Source organism: Entelurus aequoreus, linkage group LG02 (genome assembly GCF_033978785.1).
Source record: "Entelurus aequoreus isolate RoL-2023_Sb linkage group LG02, RoL_Eaeq_v1.1, whole genome shotgun sequence".
NCBI lineage: Eukaryota > Metazoa > Chordata > Actinopteri > Syngnathiformes > Syngnathidae > Entelurus > Entelurus aequoreus.
In genome coordinates, this window is record NC_084732.1 from 28,673,827 (window position 1) to 28,701,006 (window position 27,180).

General features: G+C 39.4%; 1 protein-coding gene across 6 annotated transcripts in view; it reads left to right on the forward strand.

Annotated features, from left to right (window-relative positions):
* myo5aa (myosin VAa) overlaps positions 1-27,180 on the forward strand; it is a 105,808-nt gene that overhangs the window by 19,903 nt on the left and 58,725 nt on the right. For all 6 annotated transcript variants that reach the window (XM_062024395.1, XM_062024416.1, XM_062024405.1 and 3 more), the window contains exons 2-3: positions 23,464-23,574; positions 26,850-27,021. In XM_062024395.1, coding sequence (XP_061880379.1) covers positions 23,464-23,574; positions 26,850-27,021 — 283 coding nt within the window. The remainder of the gene's footprint in view (positions 1-23,463; positions 23,575-26,849; positions 27,022-27,180) is intronic.

Genomic DNA, 27,180 nt, shown 5'->3' on the forward strand with positions numbered 1-27,180 from the left:
GAAGCGGTTTCACTTTCGCTATTTGGCGTAATTGATAAAAGCTTTTTTGAACGACGGTGCTGATTTGTTTTTCGAGTTTAAAATCTGAGTCGAACTTTACCCCCAGGTTTGTGACACAGTCACTGAGATACAGGGTCAGAGTGCCGAGGTCAACGTTGGGGGAGGGGGAGGGACTTGGACCGAACAACATAACTTCTGTTTTGTCTTCATTTAGGCTCAGGAAGCTAGCTGAAAGCCAGGCTTTGATGTCGTGCAGGCCGTCAATAAGACGTTGAACCGTGTTCTTTTGTGCCATGGGAAAATAAATCTGGCAATCATCGGCATAAAAATGAAATGCAATATCGTACTTTCTAAAAATAGAACCAAGGGGGAGAAGGTAAAGCGCAAATAAGATTGGGGCAAGGATTGAGCCCTGGGGAACCCCATGTGGTAAAGGAGCTGTGGAAGACATAAAACTGTCTATTTTTACACAAAAACTCCTGTCGGTTAGGTACGACCGGAACCAGTTGAGGGCGGCGCCCTTAATGCCCACACAGTTCTCAAGACGAGTGATTAAGGTGGCGTGGTCGACGGTGTTGAACGCAGCAGACAGATCTAAAAGCACCAGGACAACATATTTACCAGAATCAGTTGACAAGAGGATATCGTTAAAAACTTTTAAAAGCGCTGACTCTGTGCTGTGGAGGGCTTTAAAACCGGACTGGAACAGCTCAGTGATACCATTATCCTCTAAGAAGGGCAACAACTGACTGTAGACAACCTTCTCTAATATTTTGGAAACGTATGGAAGATTAGAGATAGGTCTAAGGTTAGAGAGGAGAGAGGGGTCGAGGCTTGGTTTTTTAAGTAGAGGTCGTACCACTGCATGTTTAAACTCTACTGGAACTATTCCAGAAGAGAGGCTACTATTGATAATGTTAAGGACACTTGATCCAATAGTAGCAAGTACCTCCTTAAACAGGCGAGGTGGGAGGGCATCTGCAGGAAAACCAGAGGGCTTCATATGACTCACTGTGTCATTTAAAAAAGAAAAGGACACCGGCTCAAACTGATGGAAAACAGAAGAGAAATGCAGAGGAACAGAAGGGTCATATGAAGGCTGAGATAAACTGGCTCTAGTTGACACAATTTTGTCAGTGAAAAAATGGAGACAATTTTCACAAAATTCAAAAGAAGCATCAAAACCAACAGATTTGGGAGCATCAATGTAAGGCTGCAGCTAACGATTATTTTTCTATCGATTAATCTATATATTTTTTTCGATTAATCGGTTAATCTATAGATTATTTTTTTTCGATTAATCTATAGATTATTTTTCCTTTTACCGATTATTTTTTTATTCAAAATGAAGATGAAAAAATAAATGTAGGCCAGTTTTTTCAAAAGGCATGGCTTTTATTTACAAAAAAACAGAAGTATGGCCACTCATTCAACATTGACAACAACATGACTAAATACTCTGTAACAATGTAAACATTTAAAACTTTTAACATTTAACAAAATTAAAAGTAGCTTATTTGCTTTTTAATGTGCAAATATAAAAGTCAACATCCAGTGCAAATCTTAATATTCTGCAATAGTATAAGCATTTCAAAAGTAAAAGTATTGCTTATTTTGCTTTAAAATGTGCAAAAATAAAGATAAACATCCAATACAAAAAAGTGCAAAACGAAATATTCTGTAACAACAGTGTAAACATTTCAACAAAAGTGAAAGTATTGCTTATTTGCTAAAATGTGCAAAAATAAAGATAAACATCCAATACAAAAAAGTGCCAATCTAAATATTCTGGAGCACTGTAAACATTAAGTATTGCTTTTAAAATGTGCAAAATAAACATCCAGTCCAACACAGTACAAAATAACCAATTCTACTCATTCCAGTGAGTGACTAACAGTTGTAATGAAGAAAGGTTAGCATGTCTACATGCTCTGGTTCTTTCCATGTTTACAATATTCCCAGCAGCTGAAAATAGGCGCTCAGAAGGGGTCGATTTGGCTGGAACTGAGAGCTAATTAGCCTTCACCTCAAGCCAGGACTGCGAGTGAGCTGAGCTGCAGTTTAAGTTTCTAGAAGGTCAACGGGCTCATAGTGATGTTACTAATAGTTGACTGGGAGGTGTTTATTATCATTTGGGGAGAGTCCGCTGCCTGATGCTCACCTGCTAAACACCTATCTGCTCGACGCTGAAGCGCTGACTACATGCGCTCTGAATACGCACTACTGATTTACTGATAATGCTTTGTGTGTACCAATCAGATGGTTGTGTGGGTGGGACAATGCTGCGTGCTGAGACAGAAGCAGACGGAGCAAAGCAGCTTGTTAAGACTTTAGCTTTAGCTTAGAAACTCGTTCGGTACACCCCCGTACCGAACCGAAAGCCCCGTACCGAAACGGTTCAATACAAAACACGTACCGTTACACCCCTAGCAGATACAAATGACACATTCATGTTTTTGTGTAATGATGACAACGTATACTCGCGCGGACGATTGAATAGTTGATGGTTTTCTTTTCAAATGTTCGTTCATAGCCGTTGTGCTGCTATGATAGGCCATTTCCGCTCGACACAGTGTGCATACAACAACATTATTAGGCCGTTTATTGAAATACTCCCACACTTTTGACGACTTTTGGCGTGATTTTTCCCCCTCGCTCGCATCGTCTGCTTTGATCGTCTGCATTGCGCTTCGCCATGACGGTAGTGTGACGTAAATATGTGACGCGTCGACGCACAAAAACGGCGTCGACGTATTTATGTAACCGATGACGTCGACTACGTCGACGCGTCGTTTCAGCCTTACATCAATGACAGTGTTAATAGTTTTGAACAGAACTCTGGGGTTGTTACAGTTAGAAGAAATAATCTGAGATAGATATATATTCATCTCTGCTTTTACAGTCATCTGAAAGGATAACAGGCTTTCATTAAAAATGGCAAAGGACACATGCAGCCTGTCTTTTTTCTATTTTCTCTCTGCCATCCTACACTTGCACCTGGCAGCCCGAGTGCCATGCCTCTTATGATTTGATTTCACATTTTTTGGGACTTATGCAGATCCCAAATACACAAAAACTTGACTGAAAAGAGGGGTCACTCTGTTCAGTTAATTCCGCTGTTAAATAAATGGACTGAGGGACTGAGAGTTATGCACAAAGTGGAACATCTTTCTCCCTGTTTCAAGCGAGAGACGAACAAACTTAACAATTTTGATTGGCCAACATGTCTGTCACTCAAATTCCACTGATGGCGTAGAAAAAAAAACGCTGAGCCTTTTGCAGTTATTTATTGCACTAATTAAAACCTTGATGTCGATTCGACTTCAGTAATCATGCAGCCGTAATTAAAAGCTTTGTCAACAGTCAAAATTTAATTATTTATATAGCGCAACCCTAGCAACGGTAACATTCACACAACATGGCGGTAGAATTGAGTGTCAGGTGTTAAGCGTCACACCTCTGTCTTGACATTGCATGATTCGATTACACACAGGTGGCATCCCTCCTGTGCTGGCTTTAAAGAATACTCCAATAGTCACTCTGAAGATGGAAAATTGCGAGGTTGACATTAGGTGTATACTTAAGAGACAAAGGCCTCCGCTAACTTTGAACAAAACAAACCGTGTTCCAGGTGATACGAATTGACCCAAGTCCTCTAGGTGCTGCTAATATGCTTTAACAATTGAATGTCTACCCAATCAACTGAATGTTGTCTTCTGCTTGGGCACAATGCAAGCAGATTGTAACAAGGATACAGTCGCGTGCCACCTAACATAAAAAAAAACATATAACCTGCTATAAGATTATAAAAGAGGAGTCAACCCTGCACGGGTGCAGTGGAGTCACGTTAGTTCAACGGGATGAAGAGAGAAAGCTCAGCGTATTAGCAAGATGAAGGCAGTAATCTGCCAATGACTTTGCACAGATTTGTAAACACATGGCATTGATGCCACGCCCTGCGGCTGCAACTCACCTCCTCGGACTAATAAGCACAGTAACATCGTCCGAACTTTCATCAATCTCGGACGTCTGTTGACATCGTATTGCGACAGCGAAACTCGGCGGCATGATCCAACTCTACCAAGTTTCGCGGGAGAAGCCTGAGAAGAGGTGGTTGACGGCAGCGTCTGAATTGGACCCAACTCTGTCTGGCAACAATACCGGGCTTAAAAGTTTCAAGGTGATCTGACGTTATTTGAATAGCTAGAATTGGTCATAGTATGAACAATTTTATGAACACTTCGTGGTCATATTTAAGGCATTACAGGTATTCATGTAACAATATGCTTATTGTTGTGGTTGACATTGATTTTGAGATGCACTGCATTTTAATTACTTTGTTTTGCCACGCACAAATATTAGAAACACCACTTCATATGTGATAAAATGCAGTTTTACAAACTACAAATTAGCTTCACACATTAGCTTTGTAAACCTCATTATTTAATTGTTGTTGTACCTAAGGAAGTGGTGTTGTAAGAGTATAATGTTGTCATTGTATATTCCCACTACTGTTTTGTGTGTATTAAAGTATTAGAGAATACAAGTCAAAGTTGTTGCGCGAATACTGTCACGTGTCTCCAAGCAAATAAGAAAGTAATGGTAATTAAATTGAAGTGTGGTTGGTTGGAATACGATTAGTCAACGTTAAATCCTTCGATAGCCTAATCATGTCCTGATCCTTCATCTTAGTTAAATCTGGATTAGCATCAGGCTAGCCTCACCTAACTAAGAGGGTAGAATGTACTACTGTGGCCACCGACTTGTGGACTGATGTTAGGTCAGCTCGATCCATACAAAGATTCAGTTCTGTTTTGGTATGCATTTCCATGGTAAAAGAGCCTTTGTTGGAGATTGTGGCTATTATTTCCCGATATAAAAAAATGTCTTGTATTGATACTATGGCAGTATGAGTGGCCAGACTACAACATTGGTGAACTGTACCAGACAACTTTATAAGCTTGGTTCACAGCACACTACTTAAAAACACACGTAACAGAACAGGTGGCTGGCAGTGTTGAATGATGGCCAACTATTAACAGAGATAATACATAAAGACAATTTATGTACAGGCCTTGGCCGTTTACACTATGTCCAGGTGTTTAATGGTGCCTATAGGTAGCTGTGCAGTGTGTCCTCCAGGCTTGTCCCGATACCAATAATTTGGTATCGGTATGTGTGTGTTAACATTTTGGTAGGCGGTCAGAAATGAAAAAAACATTAGACATATTGTCTATTCAGCAATTTCATTTTATAATTTAATGCTGCTGAATGACTTATAGGGCTATATAAAATTAATTCAATTGATGCCTTTGGTGTCCATGTTGTTCGTTTTTTATTTATTTAGGAAATATATTACCGTAATATACATCCCACATGAAAAGACGTCTTTCATTATGCATTTCCTTGCGTTTTAGCCATTCCAGATGCAAGAATGTGCTGGTGATGTGATGCACAGCCTTGCAGACAGAATGTGAAAGTGAAAGAAAAGTGTCAGTGTGCATATGTTTATTTTGTCTAGATTGCAAATCAGAAAAGGTCTTACAGATCATAGATGTTTTCTGCTTGTTCAACACATTGCACACAGGTAGAAGCATGATACCATGAATGTGAAGAAAAATGATAATTTTTTTGGTTAAAGCCCCGTATGCACGCAAAATCCTCATTTGAATAAGGCGGTCTGCACCACTTTTCAATTGAACACACATTGTTAGTAGATCACACGCAACATGCCCACTCATAGTACACGCAATTTTATTTTTTGCATACGCTGTTTAGCACATGGTATTTGGATCTAAGTAAATTAGGTCCTAAATTCCTTAATTTTCTCAATTCTCTTGAGGGGCAAACTGGCTCGTACATGCACATGCATTCTCCGCTGTTCCCATTTCTAATAAAAAGTAGTATATAGTTCTAAGATATCTGTTAATAGACTTGATATAAAACATTCATAAATAAGACCGCTCACAAAACGGTGCATTCTGAAGAGACAGTCAGAAAGTGGCTTGTCGACTGTAAAACATAATCTATGCCAACTTTTGACCAAAGAACCACCATTACATGTTATGTAGGCCACAAGGTAGTGTTTTAAATGTAGGAAAAAATCATAATATGACCCCTTTAACAAACACAACAAAAAAATTATTTTGTGAAAATAGAAATATCGATTTAATCACTTTAGTATGACTACTGATACTATGCTTGATACTGATACCAATTTATCGATTGATCCGCCCTCCTTTTACATTCCGTGTACTGACTGACAATGCTAACACACCAACAGTTGTTATATTATCTTTACTCTATTAATCTACTTGCTCATTTCGTGTTAATATCTGCTTATTTTCTTCTGTAACGTGGTTCCATCTGCACTTTTTAAAGTTTACTGAGCACTTAATTTTTCTGTTGTTTAAAGCTAGCTTAGCGATTAGCTTAGCTATTAGCATGCTTGCTCTCGATGTGTGTGGCATGTTTAGCCTCGTCCTCCAGTGACAATAATACTTGATATTGACGCTTAAGATATTAATAAATGCGGTGTGCTTGCCATAAAGGAGGTGATTAGTATTAGCTTAGGGGAGTGGCTCCACACTGAAGACACATAAATAGCTGCTAGCTGCTTGTCAGCAGGGGGACTAAAATAAATAGTGTCAGTCAAAGGGGATCGGTCTTTGATCGGCATTAAGGCGATCACGTACTCTTTTCAGGAAAATCGTCTGATACTTATCAGTGGCTATTTGAGCAGCACATCTCTGTTCATAAGTATGATGCACAACACAGTAGCAACAGTATCAATGTTGTAATAATGGTAACAAGTAAGCAGTAATAGTGCTGAAGAGTTCATTACAAACAACAATACAATCATGTATAACATGCATGAGTTTCACACTAACAGCTCAATCAATCAATCAAAGTTTATTTATATAGCCCTAAATCACGAGTGTCTCAAAGGGCTGCACAAGCCACAACAACATCCTCGGCTCAGATCCCACTTCAGGGCAAGGAAAAACCCAACCCAATGGAATACAATGAGAAACCTTGGAGGGGACCGCAGATTTGGGGACCCACCCCCCCTGGGCGACCGGTGCAATGGACGTCGAGTGGATCTAGATAGTAATGTGAGAGTCCAGTCCATAGTGGGGCCAGCAGGAGATCATCTTGAGTGGAGACTAGTCAGCAGCGCAGAGACGTCCCCAACTGATGCACAGATGAGTGGTCCACCCCAAATCCCAACTTTGAACAGCTAGCGCGTCATCTGTGGTCACCTATTCTGTGCCCCCCCCTCTCCACGAAGGAGAGGGGGGGCAGAGCAGAAAAGAGACAGCAGATCAAATGGTCTAAAAGGGGGGTCTATTTAAAGGATAGAGTATACTGTACTATAGCTGATTAGTGCAACCAATATTTTAAAGCACATGCAAAGCTGATGTTTTAGAGCATGTGTTACCAACTGAATGGAGGAAGTGGTGCATAGTTTTGCTAATGACTTAACGCACCTCATATTGTTTCTATCGCAGCTATTTCACCTGATAGGTCTTTTTAATCTGCACAGACCAGACCCAGTTGTCTCTACAGTGAAGGATATGGCAAGCGTTATATTTGTGTATTATGCTCAGAAGTTGTGATTTATGATGTCACCAATGCTCTTCTCGCTGACGTACCCCACCCCGCCACCATCCATTGCTCTCTTTCTGCCACCCGATACACACCAGGCCTCCATTTCCTTTCTGTCCTTGTCAGCATGTACCAAACTTCCCCTCTACCGCCTCTGGTTTCCAAACACCCTTCTCAAGATGTGTGCTGATAGGCAGTATATTTTAGTGTTGCCTAATTTTTCATAATTGGGCTTCACGCCTACCCAATGTGTAATGTGTGTGTCTGTGTGAGGGTGATAATAAGGATTGAGACGTGTGCATGAGGTGCGATGCTGCTCCAAACTTGCTCTCGCTATTTTTAGCCGTCTCCTCCCCTTCCCTCCTTCTATTCATCTGTCCTTCCAGCAAGCGTAGCCCCTCTCGGTTGCTAGGCTGGCTGCTGCGCTGCTCCCTGTGGGAAATGAGAAATTGAAGCAACATAATGGTGTGGTGCACTGTGACGATGCTTTGTTTGGCTTTAGGGATGACATTGGTTGTCTGGTTGGAGGCCATTTGAAGAAACATCTTGATGTATGGTCACTTTCCTTCTTTCAGTCACAGCTTTTTACAAGCCACATTTTTGCCAGTTGGCGCCATTCAGTGCACCGTGGTAACGTTTGGAACAGTAAACTCCGATGTGGTTCAAACAACCTTGAAGGGCATCAGGCTTTTTGTAGCTTTCTTTTTCAAACTGTTTTGCAATTTTCAACTACAGGAGCCAGAAGACATGCATGTTAAGTATTGACAGTCTTGGCACAGTCAAAACAGTAGTGTAGTGGTGTTGATTGAAAGCATCCGATAATTGGAGCAAGGCTGTTATTTCTGAAATCTATACAAACACAACTTTGCTTGCCTTTTAATAATGATTTGGTTTGGAGTTCATGAGAAAGTGGAATGGAAAACAGCCCTCATTTATTAACAAGTATATTGCACAAAACAACAGCAACATAACGAATGTTTTAATAGCGGTTATGAGTAAACTGCAGTATTAATACCACTGATACCACCACAAAATGGAAATGGTTACATAGTGTATACATTACATGTTCATTCTTTGCACTATTTAAAATGTCGAAAAGAAGCAGGTAAAAGCTGAGCTTATTTAACCCTACTCCTTACTGATATGCGGGGTCCTGGGAGTAACCTGACTCTCGCCAGATCCTTGTAGTTCGCTGAGCTCCACACAAGGATCTGGGACTTCTCAATAGGAGATGTATTTCAGAAGGCGGGGCCTTGTAAAAAAATCATTGTATGTGATTGGATAAACCACTTGTCCGTTATCTTGAATGACGTGCTACTTCAACCACTCCAATCGAAATCAACCCGTGACGCTGATGAGAGCGACGCTGGGAAATCCAAAACAGAACAGCCGACATATTGAATAACGACAGTGCGAAAAGTTCTCTGTTCATCTTTTAAAGAATTAATATTCGATAGATTCGACAAAACAGCTGCAATAACAGAATCAATGTCAGCACACGACTCCTCGCTGCGTGCCGCCATTGTTGTTTGAATCAAACAGTCGCTTCGGTGCTACGTCACATCTATGAAATCCCGCCCAGCAATCTTGATTGGTTCATTATTTTTTGCTATCTTGAAGGAGTTTGCATTGCCCTCGATCCCTGATCTGGCGAGAGTCAGGTTATGGCTAGAAGTGCCAAATGCTTTTAAGTTTCATAAAACAAATTACAGTGACATAAACAATTTAACAACAGACAAACATACTTGCCAACCTTGAGACCTCCGATTCTGGGAGGTGGGGGCTCGGGCGTGGTCGGGGGTGGGGCGGGGGCGGGGGTCGTTGTTGGGGACATGGTTAAGAGGGGAGGAGTATATTTACAGCTACAATTCACCAACTCGAGTATTTCATATATATATATATATATATATATATACACACACACAGTGTTTCCCATAAACTGCCAAGATACCTGTGGCGGTGGGGGCGTGGTCACCATGACATCATCGGGTAATTTGCATAATTTACTACAATGATATGATTTTCTCTAAAAAGGCTCAAAAAATGTATACTTACTAATGAATAATAACAGTTTTGTTTTAAACGTCCATCCATCCATCCATCCATTTTACAATATAATTACAACACTTTATGTACATATTTATATACAGATTTGAACAATAAGTTATTCACTGAAATATATTTATTAATTGTGGTTCTTACAAAAAATTTATCTTATAAAATATAAAAGCTAAAATGTCTCTTAAAGCTCTGCCCCTTTAATTGGTGCATACTAAATAATTTAACTTTAGCCTACTACTACAACCATATTATTTACCAGCAACATAAAGTGAAACAGAGGCAGAGGTGTCCTGCCACAGTCAGTAACAAATAAACAGAAAACAGTAGTGGTCAAATACAAATAAGGCAACAAGAGAAGTATCCTACACTTCTCTTTTGTAAAGTAAATCTGAACAGCCTATATGGGCATCTACATCAACTATATGATTTGCCTGAGAAGCTGGACAGGACAAAAAAAAAAAAAAAAATGTTTTTAAATTTTTTAATTTTTTTTTTTAAATTTGTGGCGGACGTAATCTTTCGTGGCAAGCCGCCACAAATAAATGAATGTGTGGGAAACACTGATATATATATATATATATGTATATATGTATGAAATACTTTCAGTGAATTATAGTTTTATATATATATATATATATATATATATATATATATATATATATATATATATATTTTATTATACATATAAATAAAAGAAATACCGTATTTCCTTGAATAGCCGCAGGGGCGCTAATTAATTTAAAACCTCTTCTCACTCCTGCGGTTACCAAAACCATGCGGAATGAGCAAGCATGCTCTAATTATTTTAAAACCTCTTCTCACTCCGGCGCATACCTTATCATGAAAAGCACATTTAATAAAAAAAAACGTTATTATGATCTTACCTTTACTTGTAAATGGGTCAATGTGCAGCTGCTTCTGATCAAAGGCAGTCTTTCTCATCTTTCTTCAATTTTAAAAGTCTCTGGAGATATTCCTTTAATTATTACCTCCTGCTTCGATTGAAAGTCCAGTTTAGAAAACGGTTTTATTTTAGATATGTAATCCTCCATGGTAAAAGTGCAAGCAAACAATTGCTGCATGCTTGCTGCTTGTTGTCTTCTTCTGCAGTACCTGTCTCCTGCAGTACTGGTAGTCGCAAGAAGGATTACTAGCGCCCTCTACCACCAGGAGGCGGGAGTCATTTAATGACTCATATTTGACCCGGCGGAAGTGCCAAGCATGCGCTAATTATTTTGCGAAACGAATTTGACCCGGCTGTAATTCTAGGCAGGCGAATACTATATTCCCGGCGCCAATTCAAGGAAATACGGTACTTGAATTTCAGTGTTCCGGAGGCTATCCAGTAGATGGCAGTATTGTCCTGTTTAAGAGTGTCACAACATTGCTGTTTACGGCAGACGAACTGCTTTACGGTAGACGAAAACGTGACTGCTGTTGTTGTGTGTTGTTACCGCGCTGGGAGGACGTTAATGAAACTGCATAACAATAAACCCACATAAGAAACCAAGAACTCGCCCTCGATCATTCTACAGTTATAACGTGATTGGGCAGGCACGCTGTTTATATCGTGGGAAAGCGGACGTGAAAACAGACTGTCGCCGCTGTCCCCACTCAGGTCCGCATTGAGCTGGAGGGGGCGTGGCCTCCAGCTCCGGCTGAATTCCGGGAGTTTATCGGGAGAAAATTTCTTCCGGGAGGTTATCGGGAGAGGCGCTGAATTCCGGGAGTCTCCCGGTAAAACCGGGAGGGTTGGCAAGTATGCAGACAAAACACCTTACAAGGACATAAACCAAATTAACAAAACAACTTACAGTCACACCAAATTCAAAGAGAAAATAATTTAAAATTTCACAAACCAAATTAACAAAATACAAAACAATTTATAATTTTACAAACCACATTACTAAAAGACAAAACATCTTGTAATTACACAAACCAAATTAACAAAAGACAAAACAACATACAAGTACTGAAAACAAATGAACAAAAGACAAAACATATATACAATTACACAAGCCACATTATACCAGGCAGCACGGGGTTAGTGCGTCTGCCTCACAATACGAAGGTCCTGAGTAGTCGTGAGTTCAATCCCGGCCTCGGGATCTTTCTGTGTTGAGTTTGCGTGTTCTCCCCGTGACTGCGTGGGTTCCCTCCGGGTACTCCGGCTTCCTCCCACCTCCAAAGACATGCACCTGGGGATAGATTGATTGGCAACACTAAATTGGCCCTAGTGTGTGAATGTGAGTGTGAATGTTGTCTGTCTATCTGTGTTGGCCCTGCGATGAGGTGGCGACTTGTCCAGGGTGTACCCCGCCTTCCGCCCGATTGTAGCTGAGATAGGCTCCAGCACCCCCCGCGACCCCGAAGGGAATAAGCGGTAGAAAATGGATGGATGGACATTATACCAAAACAGTAAATAATGAACAATTACAGAAACCAAAATAACAAAAGACAAAATAATTGACTATTACACAAACCAAATTAACAAAAGACAAAAAAAAACAACTTGCTTTCACAAACAAGAACAAATGAGTACACAGACCGATCAACAAAAATACAAAGGAATTCACAACTTAACAAACCAAAATAACAAAAGACGAAACTCTTTGGAATTTCACAAACCAAATTAAGAAAAGACTAATCAACTCACAATTACAGAAACAGGAAAGAAGCTGTCCCAAATCACAGATTGACAAGTGGTCAACCAATCATTTTGTTCGCAGAGATGTATTTCCTCATCTGGCTTCACTTAAAGGTGCTGTTTGCAACTTCCTCAGTTACATTTTTCAAAGCAAAAAATAAAACAGAACACCACCGGTCAGCTTATGTTACCATTAGTGGTTTAACTGAGCCCATTTTTTGATAATCGTCCATAATTTTCACAATTACAAAGTTTATGTAACAAAATATTTTACTGGCCCGAATAAAATGATTGGTGTTTACGGCGGTCACTCACCTCATCTCGTCAACACGTTCACGCAGGGAGCTCGTGCAGGTATACAAAAGCAGTCCAAGCGACGCAACAAATAATTTGTTGTTATGATAGAATATACATTCAATGACAGCTAACGCTATCTATCCAAATTGCTATCATCAGCTAACAACATCTAAAGCTAATGCGCGTGCATGTTACTTACGTACGTCATTTCGTAGGAGAAGCCGTAAGAGGGCGGGATATACTGTGTAAATACATTGAAAAGTTAGCACCCTTTAGGCATTTGTGTAAATGTTGCAAACAGCCCCTTATATGATCCAGCTTGTGCCAAATTGGATGCTTCTGAATGACGTATACGCACAGCGAGTAAGCACGGAGATGGCCTAAAAAAGTTGTTTTAAATATTCCATCCATCCATCCATTTTCTACCGCTTATTCCCTTCGGGGTCGCGGGGGTGCTGGAGCCTATCTCAGCTACAATCGGATGGAAGGCGGGGTACACCCTGGACAAGTCGCCACCTCATCGCAGGGCCAACACAGACAGACAATATTCACACTCACATTCACACACTAGGGCCAATTTTTAGTGTTGCCAATCAACCTATCCCCAGGTGCATGTCTTTGGAAGTGGGAGGAAACCGGAGTACCCGGAGGGAACCCACGCAGTCACGGGGAGAACATGCAAACTCCACACAGAAAGATCCCAAGCCCGGGATTGAACCCAGGACTACTTCGTATTGTGAGGCAGACGCACTAACCCCTCTGCCAAAGAATTATTAATCGATTTAGAATCAAAATAAATAAGATTTGCGATTCGTATGTGAATACATTTTGTGTATCAGATAGGGATGTAACAATATTAAAATGTGATATGGTTATCTTGACCAAAATTGTCACGGTTATCATTATTATCGCAGTACTGTTGAATGTGCTGAAAAACTACTTATAGACACACTAAATCTTTTCGCCTAGTATTTTTTTAAATAACCAAAATATGAACCAAAAATACATTGTCTTTCTATGCCTCACTGATAGTGTTTTAGTCTTACTATTTCATCTGTTTTAATGGCTAAGCTTTTATTGTTTTAAATATTTGGATAGGTTGATTGGCAACACTAAATTGGCCCTGTGAGTGTGAAGGTTGTCTGTCTATCTGTGTTGGCCCTGTGATGAGGTGGTGACTTGTCCAGGGTGTACCCCGCCTTTCGCCCGGTTGCAGCTGAGATAGGCTCCAGCACCCCCCGCGTCCCCGAAAGCGACAAGCGGTTGAAAATGGATGTGTGGACATGGTTTGTACTGTAGCGCTTTAAGATTTATTTACATGAAAGTGCATAACAAATAAAGTATAATATTATTATTATTATTTATTATTTCTGGTGACCTTTTTGGCAAACTACTCTGTTCAGTGGTCCTTGAACGCACCGTAAAAACACCTCCTTCTGAGTATAGAACGATCACTCTATTCTAAGGGAGCACAGCTTGTAGGTTTAACGAGCGCAATTGAATATTTTAGTTGCTCAGACAGCAATGTGTTTATATAAGTTCATATTGGGTTATGTCGTTTGTTAATGAGGAAACACGTTAATGTCTCTTGTTTTCATGTTAGCATTTATGCTAGGGAGCTGACGCCAGTAAGTCTGTGAGTTTATTGAATTATGGTTTTTCAATCAGTTTCACTGTAACAATGGTAAAACTAACCATCCGGAATTTTGCCGCAGTTATCATTAATACCCTTTGTCGTTAAATCCCTAATAAAACCCCGTTTCCACATGAGTTGGGAAATTGTGTTAGATGTAAATATAAACGGAATACAATGATTTGCAAATTCTTTTCAACTCATATTCAGTTGAATATGCTACAAAGACAACATATTTGATGTTCAAACTGATAAACTTTTTTTTTTTTGCAAATAATCATTAACTTTAGAATTTGATGCCAGCAACACGTGACAAAGAAGTTGGGAAAGGTGGCAATAAATACTGATAAAGTTGAGGAATGCTCATCAAATACTTATTTGGAACATCCCACAGGTGAACAGGCAAATTGGGAACAGGTGGGTGCCATGATTGGGTATAAAAGTAGATTCCATGAAATGCTCAGTCATTCACAAACAAGGATGGGGCGAGGGTTACCACTTTGTCAACAAATGCATGAGCAAATTGTTGAACATTTTAAGAAAAACCTTTCTCAACGAGCTATTGCAAGGAATTTAGGGATTTCACCATCTACGGTCCGTAATATCATCAAAGGGTTCAGAGAATCTGGAGAAATCACTGCACGTAAGCAGCTAAGCCTGTGACCTTTGATCCCTCAGGCTGTACTGCATCAACAAGTGATATCAGTGTGTAAAGGATATCACCACATGGGCTCAGGAACACTTCAGAAACCCACTGTCAGTAACTACAGTTGGTCACTACATCTGTAAGTGCAAGTTAAAACTCTCCTACGCAAGGCGAAAACCGTTTATCAACAACACCCAGAAACGCCGTCAGCTTCGCTGGGCCTGAGCTCATCTAAGATGGACTGATACATAGTGGAAAAGTGTTCTGTGGTCTGACGAGTCCACATTTCAAATTTTTTTTGGAAACTGTGGACGTCGTGTCCTCCGGACCAAAGAGGAAAAGAACCATCCGGATTGTTATAGGCGCAAAGTTGAAAAGCCAGCATCTGTGATGGTATGGGGGTGTATTAGTGCCCAAGACATGGGTAACTTACACATCTGTGAAGGTGCCATTAATGCTGAAAGGTACATACAGGTTTTGGAGCAACATATGTTGCCATCCAAGCAACGTTTCCATGGACGCCCCTGCTTATTTCAGCAAGACAATACCAAGCCACGTGTTACATCAACGTGGCTTCATAGTAAATGAGTGCGGGTACTAGACTGGCCTGCCTGTAGTCCAGACCTGTCTCCCATTGAAAATGTGTGGCGCATTATGAAGCCTAAAATACCACAACGGAGATCCCCGGACTGTTGAACAACTTAAGCTGTACATCAAGCAAGAATGGGAAAGAATTCCACCTGAGAAGCTTTAAAAATGTGTCTCCTCAGTTTCCAAACGTTTACTGAGTGTTGTTAAAAGGAAAGGCCATGTAACACAGTGGTGAACATGCCTTTTCTCAACTACTTTGGCACGTGTTGCAGCCATAAAATTCTAAGTTAATTATTATTTGCAAAAAAAAAAAAAGTTTATGAGTTTGAACATCAAATATCTTGTCTTTGTAGTGCATTCAATTGAATATGGGTTGAAAAGGATTTGCAAATCATTGTATTCCGTTTATATTTACATCTAACACAATTTCCCAACTCATATGGAAACGGGGTTTGTACATACAGGAGTCAAGTTAACTGAAGCAGGCCAGAAATAGAATGCAGTAATAAATAAACGCAGGATATATGATTTAAAAAATGCTTCAATTATGTGCAACTACATCTTGTCCTTTCCCACAGTTTAGACAGCCACAGTTTGTTTATTAGTCAGTAGCACAGCCCCGATTTCTAGCACATTCAATAATTAATACCTGGGGTCAAAGGCTATATCGGTATCGCTATTAATCAGCCATCAATTGTCCTTTACTTTTCTAGTTTTTTTCTAGTTCTCTATAATTTTGTGCCAAGTTTGCAGCTGCGTTTTCACTACTACAAGTACTACGAAAAGGCAGTCATGCAGACAGAAGGAAATCGACGTGACCATGATGTCATGATTCAGATGACTTGTAGTGGAGCAGCAGACCAAATTATAAAAGTCTGCCTGTTTTTGTGCACTCAGCCACAATAAGGCCTCTCTGTCTCCACTGCTTGAGATCGTCATCCACATTTTACGCAGCGAAGCCCAAAGAAAGCGTGAAGATCAACAGACCAGTCAGCAAGAGATCCTCTAAAAACATTCCTGTGCGCCTGTTACTCGCCCGTGTTGGAAGAAAACTAAAAACACCTCCCTTCCTTTGTGTGCAGATTATCACACGGATGGTGAGTGTGAATGTTGTCTATTTGTGTTGACCCTGTGGCAACTTCTCCAGGGTGTACCCCGTCTTCCGCCCCAATGCAGCTAAGATGGACGGATGGAAGTTTTAGTGGCTTTGAATCTTGTATGAGCGAGTTTTGAGAAGGTCCATAGCAAAGATGATGATAACAGCATCCAAAAAAGTCCGTACGACCGCTCACGTTTTTTCAGCGGCGCAGTTGTGAGGTTTTCCAAGTCCAAGTGGGATTAAAAGGCGGCCATACACCAAAACAAGTACTTATAAAAGGCAGATTAAATGGATGAAACGTGTCACTTGCTAGAATTTGTTCTGCTAAACCTCTTTAAAGTCATCATTACTTCTCTTTTGGCTTATGTAATGTGGTGCACAGTTCATAAGGTCACTGTGGTGGTGGTGCTTTTCTCAATCAGTGCCCTTATGTCATGACAAGGATGACCTGTGTGTGCGCATGTGCGAGCTGAATTCCTCCGCCATGTGACCGGCAGCATTCATAGCTGTTATTCCACAGTCTGTGATCAGCTGATTACCTCCAGTCTCGCTACCATAAGGCCTGAAACTGTTTTATAGGGAAGTGTGTGCGTGCATGCGTGCGTGTGTGCGTGCGGGTGTGTTAAAGAGTGGTACTATTGTGCGACCACACACTATCCACAACTGCTAGGCCTGAGTAACATTTGTTTAATAGCTTGTTTCCCACAAACGTCCTGGCTATTGTCAGTTCGACTTGCTCTTAGCGACCATTCCATTACATCATCTTAAGGGAAGATACTATAGAAATTAGAGTAGTCATTGTACAGCTTTTATAGTAGTATTTATTATCCTCTGAGAAGGACTCGATACACTAGCGATGGGAATCTTTGGGCACCTCATGATTTGATTACGATTAGAATTCAGGAGTTCTGATTTGATTATAAATAGATTATTTATGCACCTTTAAATGTTTCCTGTATATTGTATATTATTATATACAGTATTCTAAATGTATCATATGTAATTAATAATACTGTATGTATAAAAGGTTCTTACTTTGGCTACTGACGTATACGACATTGCGTCATTTTCATTTTTTTATATGTATACAGGTGTGTGTGTGTGTGTGTGTGTGTGAACCAGGTAAAATTTTGTGACACACGGAATTTTGGATTTTCATTTGTTGCCACTTCAAATCATCAAAATTAAATGAAATAAACATTTGAATGCATCAGTCTGTGTGCAATGAATAAATATAATGTACAAGTTACACCTTTTGAATGCAATTACTGAAATAAATCAAGTTTTTCAAAATATTCTAATTTACTGGCTTTTACCTGTGTGTGTGTGTATATATATATATATATATATATATATATATATATATATATATATATATATATATATATATATATATATATATATATATATATATATATATATATATATAAATAATTGCGAATAATTGCATTTAGTTCAAAATTAACTCAAAATGAATCGCGATGAATCGCAGATAGATATAATTTTTCATTATCAATAAGTGTACCCAAAACAGATAATTATTACGTTTTTATTACCATGACTGGAAGTTTGCTTTAATTAAATGTTTTTTGTGGGGCTGGGCGGTCTTCCCTTCAGGCTGTGGGGAGTCTCTGGGCCCCTCGAGGCGGGGTGTGGTCTCTCTCTGGCTTGGGGACTGGCTGTCCCCTGCTTCTCCCGTGCCCCGTCTTTTGCTGGGCGCATTTGTCTACGGCCTGCTGCTGGCCTGCCGGGCGGCATAGTGTACGGGGCTCCTGTTGCTGGCCGGCCTGACTGCATGGGGCCGGTGGTCCCTTGTTCCCTGGGCACCGCACCGGCTGTTTTGGGTTGGGCTCTCTGGGTGGCTGGGGCCATACTTGGGCTCCCGCACACAATGGGAGTCAAATATATTGTACATTCAAATACACGTATATACTCACATACACACAATTATTCATACATATAAACATACATATGTACATTCATACATACACACCCGCACACATTGGCACTTACCCACATACATCGGTACCTACACTCCCACATACATACACAAATACATACATACACACTCATGGTACATACAGACACACACACATTCACTGTACAAATATACATATACACATATGGTACATATACAAGCACTTATGTGTACATACACCTACATATATTACATACATATAATCACGTTTCATCAAACATATATTAACGTTGTTCCCCAAGGGGAAACTGGGTAAAGCACTGATAAAGCGTAACCTATTATTTTGATACCTATAACAATCTACAAGGTTAATACAGTTTGCTTCTCTTTCTCCCCCTCCATTTATCTGCTTTCCTTTGTAATTCAAGTTTTCATTACATATATGTATTGTTGCGTTTGAAACAATTGTATTGTTGATATTTGAGGTAATTATTGTTATTATTAATTATCAATGGTGCTATTTCTTATGGTATTTTTATTGTTCCATTTGTAGTGCAATAATGTTCATTGTCATTTCTTCGTTTTTAATATTTACTTCGCTAACTGCTTCTTTGCTATCCCTTTTCGTATCATATTTGTACATTTCGTATTTGTTGATGTTATTGTTGTTGTTGTTGTCATCTCTCTGTCTTATCCCCCTCTTGTTCCCGCAATTTCCCCCTCTGTCTTCCTTTTTTTCCTTCTTTCTATCCCCTTCTGCTCTGGTCCGGCTGCGCCAAACATGAATATAAATCCATTTAATAAAGTAAAATACAAATAAGGCAACAAGAGAAGTATCTCACACTTTTGTAAAGTAAATATTTACAGCAGATATGGGCATCTACATCAACAATATGATTTCCTTGAGTGGCTGGACAGGACAGAAAAAAAAATTAAATTAAATAAACATTATGCTTTTTAGTCAGCTCAACACAAAAAGGACATAAGCACACTTTTAAGGACGATTAAAAAATTGCCTGCAGTGCGTTGGTGTCTTGCCAGATTTTGTAGGAATACAGAATTTTTCAGTAATGCTGGCCCGGCGAGGTGGTCATTGTGGTCATAGAGATATGTGGGCACACACAATGCTGTGATCGGCCATTGCCATTGCTGATTAATGCCTTTAAATGCTGATCGCAAACGCCTATTTCCATACAGAGTGTGGAGCGGCTCCCTTGAGCTAATAATAATCACCTCCATTATGTAAAACAAACTGCATTTCTTAGTGTCCTTAGTATCATGATCAAGGAGTATTATCACTGGAGGACAAAGCTAAACATGTTATACACAGAGAGAAAGCCTGGAGCAGGCATACTAATAGCTAAGCTAAGTTAGCTTGAAACAACACCCATAAATAAGTGTTTAGTACACCTTAAGAAATGTAGATGGAACCCCGTTACAGCAGAAAGTAAGCAGATATTAACAGGGAATTAACAAGTGATTAATAAGAGTCCAGAGAGAGGATAATATAACAACAACTGTTGGTGTGTCAGCACTCAGCATTGTCGCAGTCAGTACACAACATGTAAGAGAAGGGCGTATCGATCTATAAATTGGTGGTGTCGATATTGTATCAGTATATGATCGATGCAAGAGTGAGCACAGCAATATTTTATTTTCTCAAAACAAGTTTTTTGTTGTTTTTCTTTACAAACTCAGAGAATAATGCCCTGAACACAGGAGTACTTACCAAATTATTTAAATGAGTAGTAAATAGCAGTTACTGCTTATTTTGCAACATTGACTTTGTTCTGCTCAACCAAGTAAATGTAATAAAATGGAAGTGTGTTGATATTGTTTAACTGTCAATAGCACTCACCTTAAATAAATGAAAACATTTAAAGTTAATACATGTGATTGGTATTGGTATCGGTTGATCTCACTCATGGATAATCAGTATCAGAATCGGCAACATAAAACCTTGATCGTAACTTCCGTTGAGTTGAGTTTGAGTTTATTTCGAACATGCAAGCATACAACATGATACATCACAATTTCCAGTTTCTCTTTTCAACATGTTCAACATCCCTTGTATGAAAACTTAGTAAGGCTCAACATAGTAAACAAGCACCGAGACTACCACATCAGGGCTGTACGGTGTGACAAATCTACTTGCTAATGCCCCTAAAAATAGAGCGTGCGACTTAAAAAAAACAACCTGCCGCACATGTGCGAATAGGGATTTCAACCCTTTCATCACATTTTGCTCTTAAAATCCATTTAAAATACATGTTTATGTCCTATAATAATGTTCACCTATAAAAAAAAACATTGTTAAAGGTCAATAATTTTCATGTTGCTGAAGACGTTTAAAGGCCTACTGAAATTAAATGTTTTTATTTAAACGGGGATAGCAGATTCATTCTGTGTGTCATACTTGATCATTTCGCAATATTGCCATTTTTTTGCTGAAAGGATTTAGTAGAGAACATCAACGATAAAGTTCGCAACTTTTGGTCGCTGATAAAAAAAGCCTTGCCTGTACCGGAAGTAGCGTGACGTCACAGGTTGAAGGGCTCCTCACATTTCCCCATTGTTTACACCAACAGCGAGAGCGATTCGGACTGAGAAAGCGATGATTACCCCATTAATTTGAGCCAGGATGAAAGATTTGTGGATGAGGAACGTGAGAGTGAAGGACTAGAGTGCAGTGCAGGACGTATCTTTTTTCGCTCTGACCGTAACTTAGGTACAAGGGCTCATTGGATTCCACACTCTCTCCTTTTTCTATTGTGGATCACGGATTTGTATTTTAAACCACCTCGGATACTATATCCTCTTGAAAATGAGAGTCGAGAACGCGAAATGGACACTCACAGTGACTTTTATCTCCACGACAATATATCGGTGAAGCACTTTAGCTACGGAGCTAACGTGATAGCATCATGCTTGAATGCAGATAGAAACAAAAGAAATAAGCCCCTGACTGGAAGGATAGACAGCAGATCAACAATACTACTATCAGGAGACACCAAACCAAACACTGGACCTGTAACTACACGGTTAATGCTGTGCCGCCTGTCGAAGCCTAGCAATGCTGTTGCTAACGACGCCATTGAAGCTAACTTAGCTACGGGACCTCGTCAGAGCTATGATAAAAACATTATCTTTCCACCTACGCCAGCCCTCATCTGCTCATCAACACCCGTGCTCACCTGCGTTCCAGCGATCGACGGCGCGACGAAGGACTTCACCCGATCATAGATGCGGTCGGCGGCTAGTGTCGGATAGCGCGTCTGCTATACAAGTCAAAGTCCTCCTGGTTGTGTTGCTGCAGCCAGCCGCTAATACACCGATCCCACCTACAGCTTTCTTCTTTGCAGTCTCCATTGTTCATTAAACAAATTGCAAAATATTTACCAACACAGATGTCCAGAATACCGTGGAATTTTGCGATGAAAACAGAGCTGTTTGTATTGAGATACAATGTGTCCGAATACTTCCGTTTCAACCATTGACGTCACGCGCAAACGTCATCATACATAGACGTTTTCAACCGGAAGTTTCGCGGGAAATTTCAAATTGCACTTTATAAGTTAACCCGGCCGTATTGGCATGTGTTGCAATGTTAAGATTTCATCATTGATATATAAACTATCAGACTGCGTGGTCGGTAGTAGTGGGTTTCAGTAGGCCTTTAAACATGTTATCTTAAACCAGGACACTTAATTTCACGTTTTGTTTTTTTGTGTTTTTTTAGCTAAAGAATTGAGCATAGCTAAAATTTAATTTTTTTAAAAAAGATTGGAGATTATATTTGACTTTTCTTATACTAATTTCAAGGATTATTCTTTTTTCTTATCTCAAAACACCTCTTAAATTGGGATCCTATTATGCTAAACCTACTTTTCTTACTTGTTTGTACCTGTTTTTGAGTATTTGGCATCCCTATCAGTCCCAAAAATTTTACATCAAGGCATGGTGGAGATATTTAGTTACGTCAACGGATATTTCTATCCTTGGGTTAGTTTATAGGCCAAACTATATTGGGGTATGAGTTTAGGTGCATATCGCCCAGCCCTACACTCTTGCTACCGACAGTGCTAGCACAGTTTAGGGATGTTCTCTATGTTTAATTGACCATTACAGTATTGTGTATTTATGTATGTACATGTGTGCCTTGTTTGAGTGTCAATAGTGAATGAAATTGTGATATTTAAGATATTTCATATTGCTACAAAATGTTTTCTGTGCTACAAAAAATGTCCTGTGTAACTATAATTTTTTTCATTTAGTAGCACCGGTGCTACAAGTGAAAAAGCTAAACATACAGCCCTGCCCAAGATCACGGCAACACACCTAGCACAAACTGAAATGAATGCATACTTGCAAATTAGAATCAAAATGGTAAAAAAACAAGATGTAACAACTGTACAGCACAGTTATTATCAGCTCACTGTTAAATGTTAAGAAAATGAACATTTATTACTACATAAGCACAAAAGTACCAAAAATGTATACCGTGTACCAATAGCGATTGCCAGGTACCCCGAATTGGTACCGTATCGGTTCAGATGGTAAACATACCCATTCCTAATCCTGCTACACAAGCTGTACACTGACTACTCTAAAATATATTCAGGTTTCATTTCTATAGTATTGCCCTTGAGTTTGAGTTTGAGTTTGAGTTTATTTCGAACATGCAAGCATACAACATGATACATCACAATTTCCAGTTTCTCTTTTCAACATGTTCGAAAAGGAGTAGGAAGAAACAGAGCTTATTTAATCCTACACCTTTTCTTTTACATAACATTTGCTAAAACTTTTGTTCACTTCCTGTTCTAAATTTATTCACAATATACTCCATAAGTAATCACAATATAATAATTGGTGAAGTAAGTTAAATTGATTAATCAGATGGAAATACTTTACATGTTGTTTTTCTTTTCTATCCTGACTTTATTTTTCTTGTGTCCCACAGTCCGCTCGGGTGTGGATCCCAGATGTGGAGGAGGTGTGGAAGTCTGCTGAGTTGACCAAGGACTACAAAAATGGCGACGCCTCACTGCAGCTCATGTTGGAGGATGGCTCGGTGAGTGTCTTCTTCTCCGTCCTGTTCAGCTCCATTTTTGAGGCCTTTCTTCCTCTTGCTGCCTCTAAGGGCGCATCATTAGCGTTATCGGTTTTACAATTAGCTCTCATCACAAATGAAGTTTACAAGGATTCCCTCAGGAAGCAATTTAAATGTGTAGCAACTCATTTCATTTCTCAAAACCACCACCGGCGCTCTTTTACTCTTGGGCATCTTAAGAAAGCAGTGCTGTTATTGTTGGTGATACTAAAAATGTAATTAGACATTCCCAATTACTGCGTTTTTTTAATGAGTGTGTTGATTTAAACTACATACAGTACAAGAGTCTTGTTTGTCCAGCAACAAAACAACACGCTTAATGATATGTATTTCTTGTTTTCGAATTGGACAAGCATCAGACAGAGTAAGAGGAACATGTGTAATTTTTGAAGATGAAAGATGAACCAGCATGTTAGTTGAAATTAAATTCTCATGATATACTCTGTATGAAATACATTTGGAAGAGTTTGCGTTTTATGGATTTTTAAAAAAACGATTGCTGCTGCACTTCCAGCCAGACATGGTTACTAGTCTCTCTGTGAAGCTTAACTATTAGTGGACTTGCTGTTAAATAATATCTACATCAGAATGATGCATTTTTAAGAAACGTCTTGCATAGTTAGTTTGAATTTTAGTGTGTCAGTCTCTACAAAACCCAAAACCAGGGAAGTTGGCACATTATGTAAATCGTAAATAAAAACAGAATACAATGATTTGCAAATCCTTTTCAACTTATGTTCAATTGAATAGCCTTTAAAGACAAGATATTTAATGTTCGAACTGAGAAACGTAATTTTTTTTTTTGCAAATAATCATTAACTTAGAATTTAATGGCAGCAACACATTGCAAAAAAGTTAGCACAGGGGCAATTTTACCACTGTGTTACATGGCCTTTCCTTTTAACAACACCCAGTAAACGTTTGGGAACTGAGGAGACACATTTTTAAAGCTTTTCAGGTAGAATTATTTCCCATTCTTGCTTGATGTACAGCTTAAGTTGTTCAACAGTCAGGGGTCTTCGTTGTCGTATTTTACGCTTCATAATGCGCCACACATATTCAATGGCAGACAGGTGGATGGACTACATGCAGGCCAGTCTAGTACCCACACTCTTTTACTATTAACCCACGCTGTTGTAACTCATGCAGAATGTGGCTTGGCATTGTATTGCTGAAATCAGCAGGGGTGTCCATGAAAAAGGATGTTGCTTGGTTGGCAACATATGTTGCTCCAAAACCTGTATGTACCTTTCAGCATTAATGGTGCCTTCACATATGTGTAAGTTACCCATGCCTTGGGCACTAATACACCCTCATACCATCACAGATGCTGGCTTTTGAACTTTGCGCCTATAACAGTCCGGATGGTTATTTTCCTCTTTGGTCCAGAGAACACGACGTCCACAGTTTCCAAAACAATTTGAAATAGGGCTGGTCGATATGTCTCAAAACTGTATCGCGATTTATGTGTATTGTATCGATAATTATTAATTAGTTTCATGACGAAATGGAAAATAAGGATAAGAAGAAAAATATATTAAATCTAAAAATGTTCTTTTTAAGTTTAACCTTAATCTCCTCAGCTGTCAAGGGAGAAAGGAGAGGAAATCTCAACACAAAAATGGAAAACAATAACCTTTTTAAATTAAAGTGCGAAAATAAGGAATTTGTAAGAAATGCTTAAAGTGTGACAAATTAGTGTAACGTGAGAAAATGTAAACAAAGAGAAACCAGAGGATAACATTTTTTTGGTAGGTTTACTGCTAGAAAGTGGGCATGGGTGAGTGAGGCTAAGGTGGTCTGACTACGGTCCAATTTTAAAAAATCAAAAAAATGCCATATTGTTGAGGTGACTTTTCCTGTTTTATCGACAATTTATTCGCTCTCTGCAGCCCTCATTTTTAGTTTTTCTTCTCACTGCATGCAAATAATAAACCGCGAGACAACATGGCGCCACTAAACTTGACAGTTGATACCGTTACCTGATTGGCTGTTAGCATGTCACTCCCATTGATTCGTGATCACTTCCTGTGTTGCTCGGTTACCGCAGAGCGAGTGCCTTTGTTCATGCAACCAATCTTGCTTTGCATCTTCCTGTTTGTTCCGACAAAGAAGAGAAAAAATTATCGAACACTTTTTTTATTGATATCGATTACGTGTCTTACATAATATAATATTGAAATTGGTTTTTTTTCCAGCCCTATGGAAAACCAACTTTTCTTACCTTTCTGTATATTTGGGATTCCCATAACTCTCCAAAATTTGAATACAAACCATGAAGGCGTGGTGCAGATATGAATAAAACACGTTTGTCTCTTTCCAAATCAGCAGTTTGGAATTTCAGACGATTGTGACATATTTTGTCAACGGATATCTCCATATAAGGTAGACGTTTACCCAATGAGCTTGGCGTGAGTCCGCCATTTTTATACCGCTGTAGTTCAAAGTTGTAGTAAATGAGTTCTTTATTTTTCTCTATTCTCTTGTGGGGTAAACTGGCTCCTACATACACATATATGCTAAAATTGTCAGCTGCTGCCATTTCTAATAAAAATGTGAGTATAGTTGTAACTTATATCTACCAGTAGACTCAATATTGAAGTGCTAAAAACTACAACATGGCTGACTAGGTAGAGATGCAGTCGAAGGGAGCTTGGCCTGGGGGAAGTAAATAAAGCCTCCTACAAAACCTATGCCCCTTTTAATTATTGTTACCAGTATTGTTTGAATTTGAATGTCAGTAAAATAAAAATCCATAAATTAGCCACAACATTGTATATAAAGTGCAGGGTTCAAAGCGTGGGGAAAAAGTGGTGGCTTGATTAATTGCAAGCTCAACATGGGCCAGAAATACTATCTTTTTTTCATGTGAAAACATAATCAACAGTGTCATTTGCTTCACCCTTTTTTCAGACCCTGGTTTTTGACAGCTTTAACAATGAATATACTGTACATACAGTATCAACAATTGGTGGTTTCCCTGTGCAGTACATTGTGGTTGTTATTGTACAACCATGTATTTCTTTTTTTCATTTACATTTTTTCCAATCTACAAAGTCGTTTTTATATATATTCAGGGTAATGCAGTAATCATCATGTCAGAATACAGACACACAAGCTAGTGCTGCAACAATCATCATCAATACAATCCTCTGTAATAATGGGTCTTTATTTTTGGACAATTAATTTTTTATCGTATATCTACATATTTTTCTTGCCGGCCTGCCTGTCTTCAGAACCTCGAGCACAAGCTGGACCCCAAGACAAAGAACCTGCCCTACCTTCGTAACCCTGACATCCTGGTGGGTGAGAATGACCTCACGGCGCTCAGCTACCTCCACGAGCCGGCAGTGCTGCACAACCTCAAAGTTCGCTTCATTGACTCAAAGCTCATCTACACTTACTGTGGTAGGAACTCCCTTGGCTGCTACATGAGGCAATACAGTTGGAGGATGCCCAGTGGGATACATTGTGGCAGTCTATGAGCTATGCCTTTCTAGTGTCTGTTTCTAACTGTATATTTAATCCTACTGTGTTGTACCAAATATTTAGTGGTATAGGAGGGTT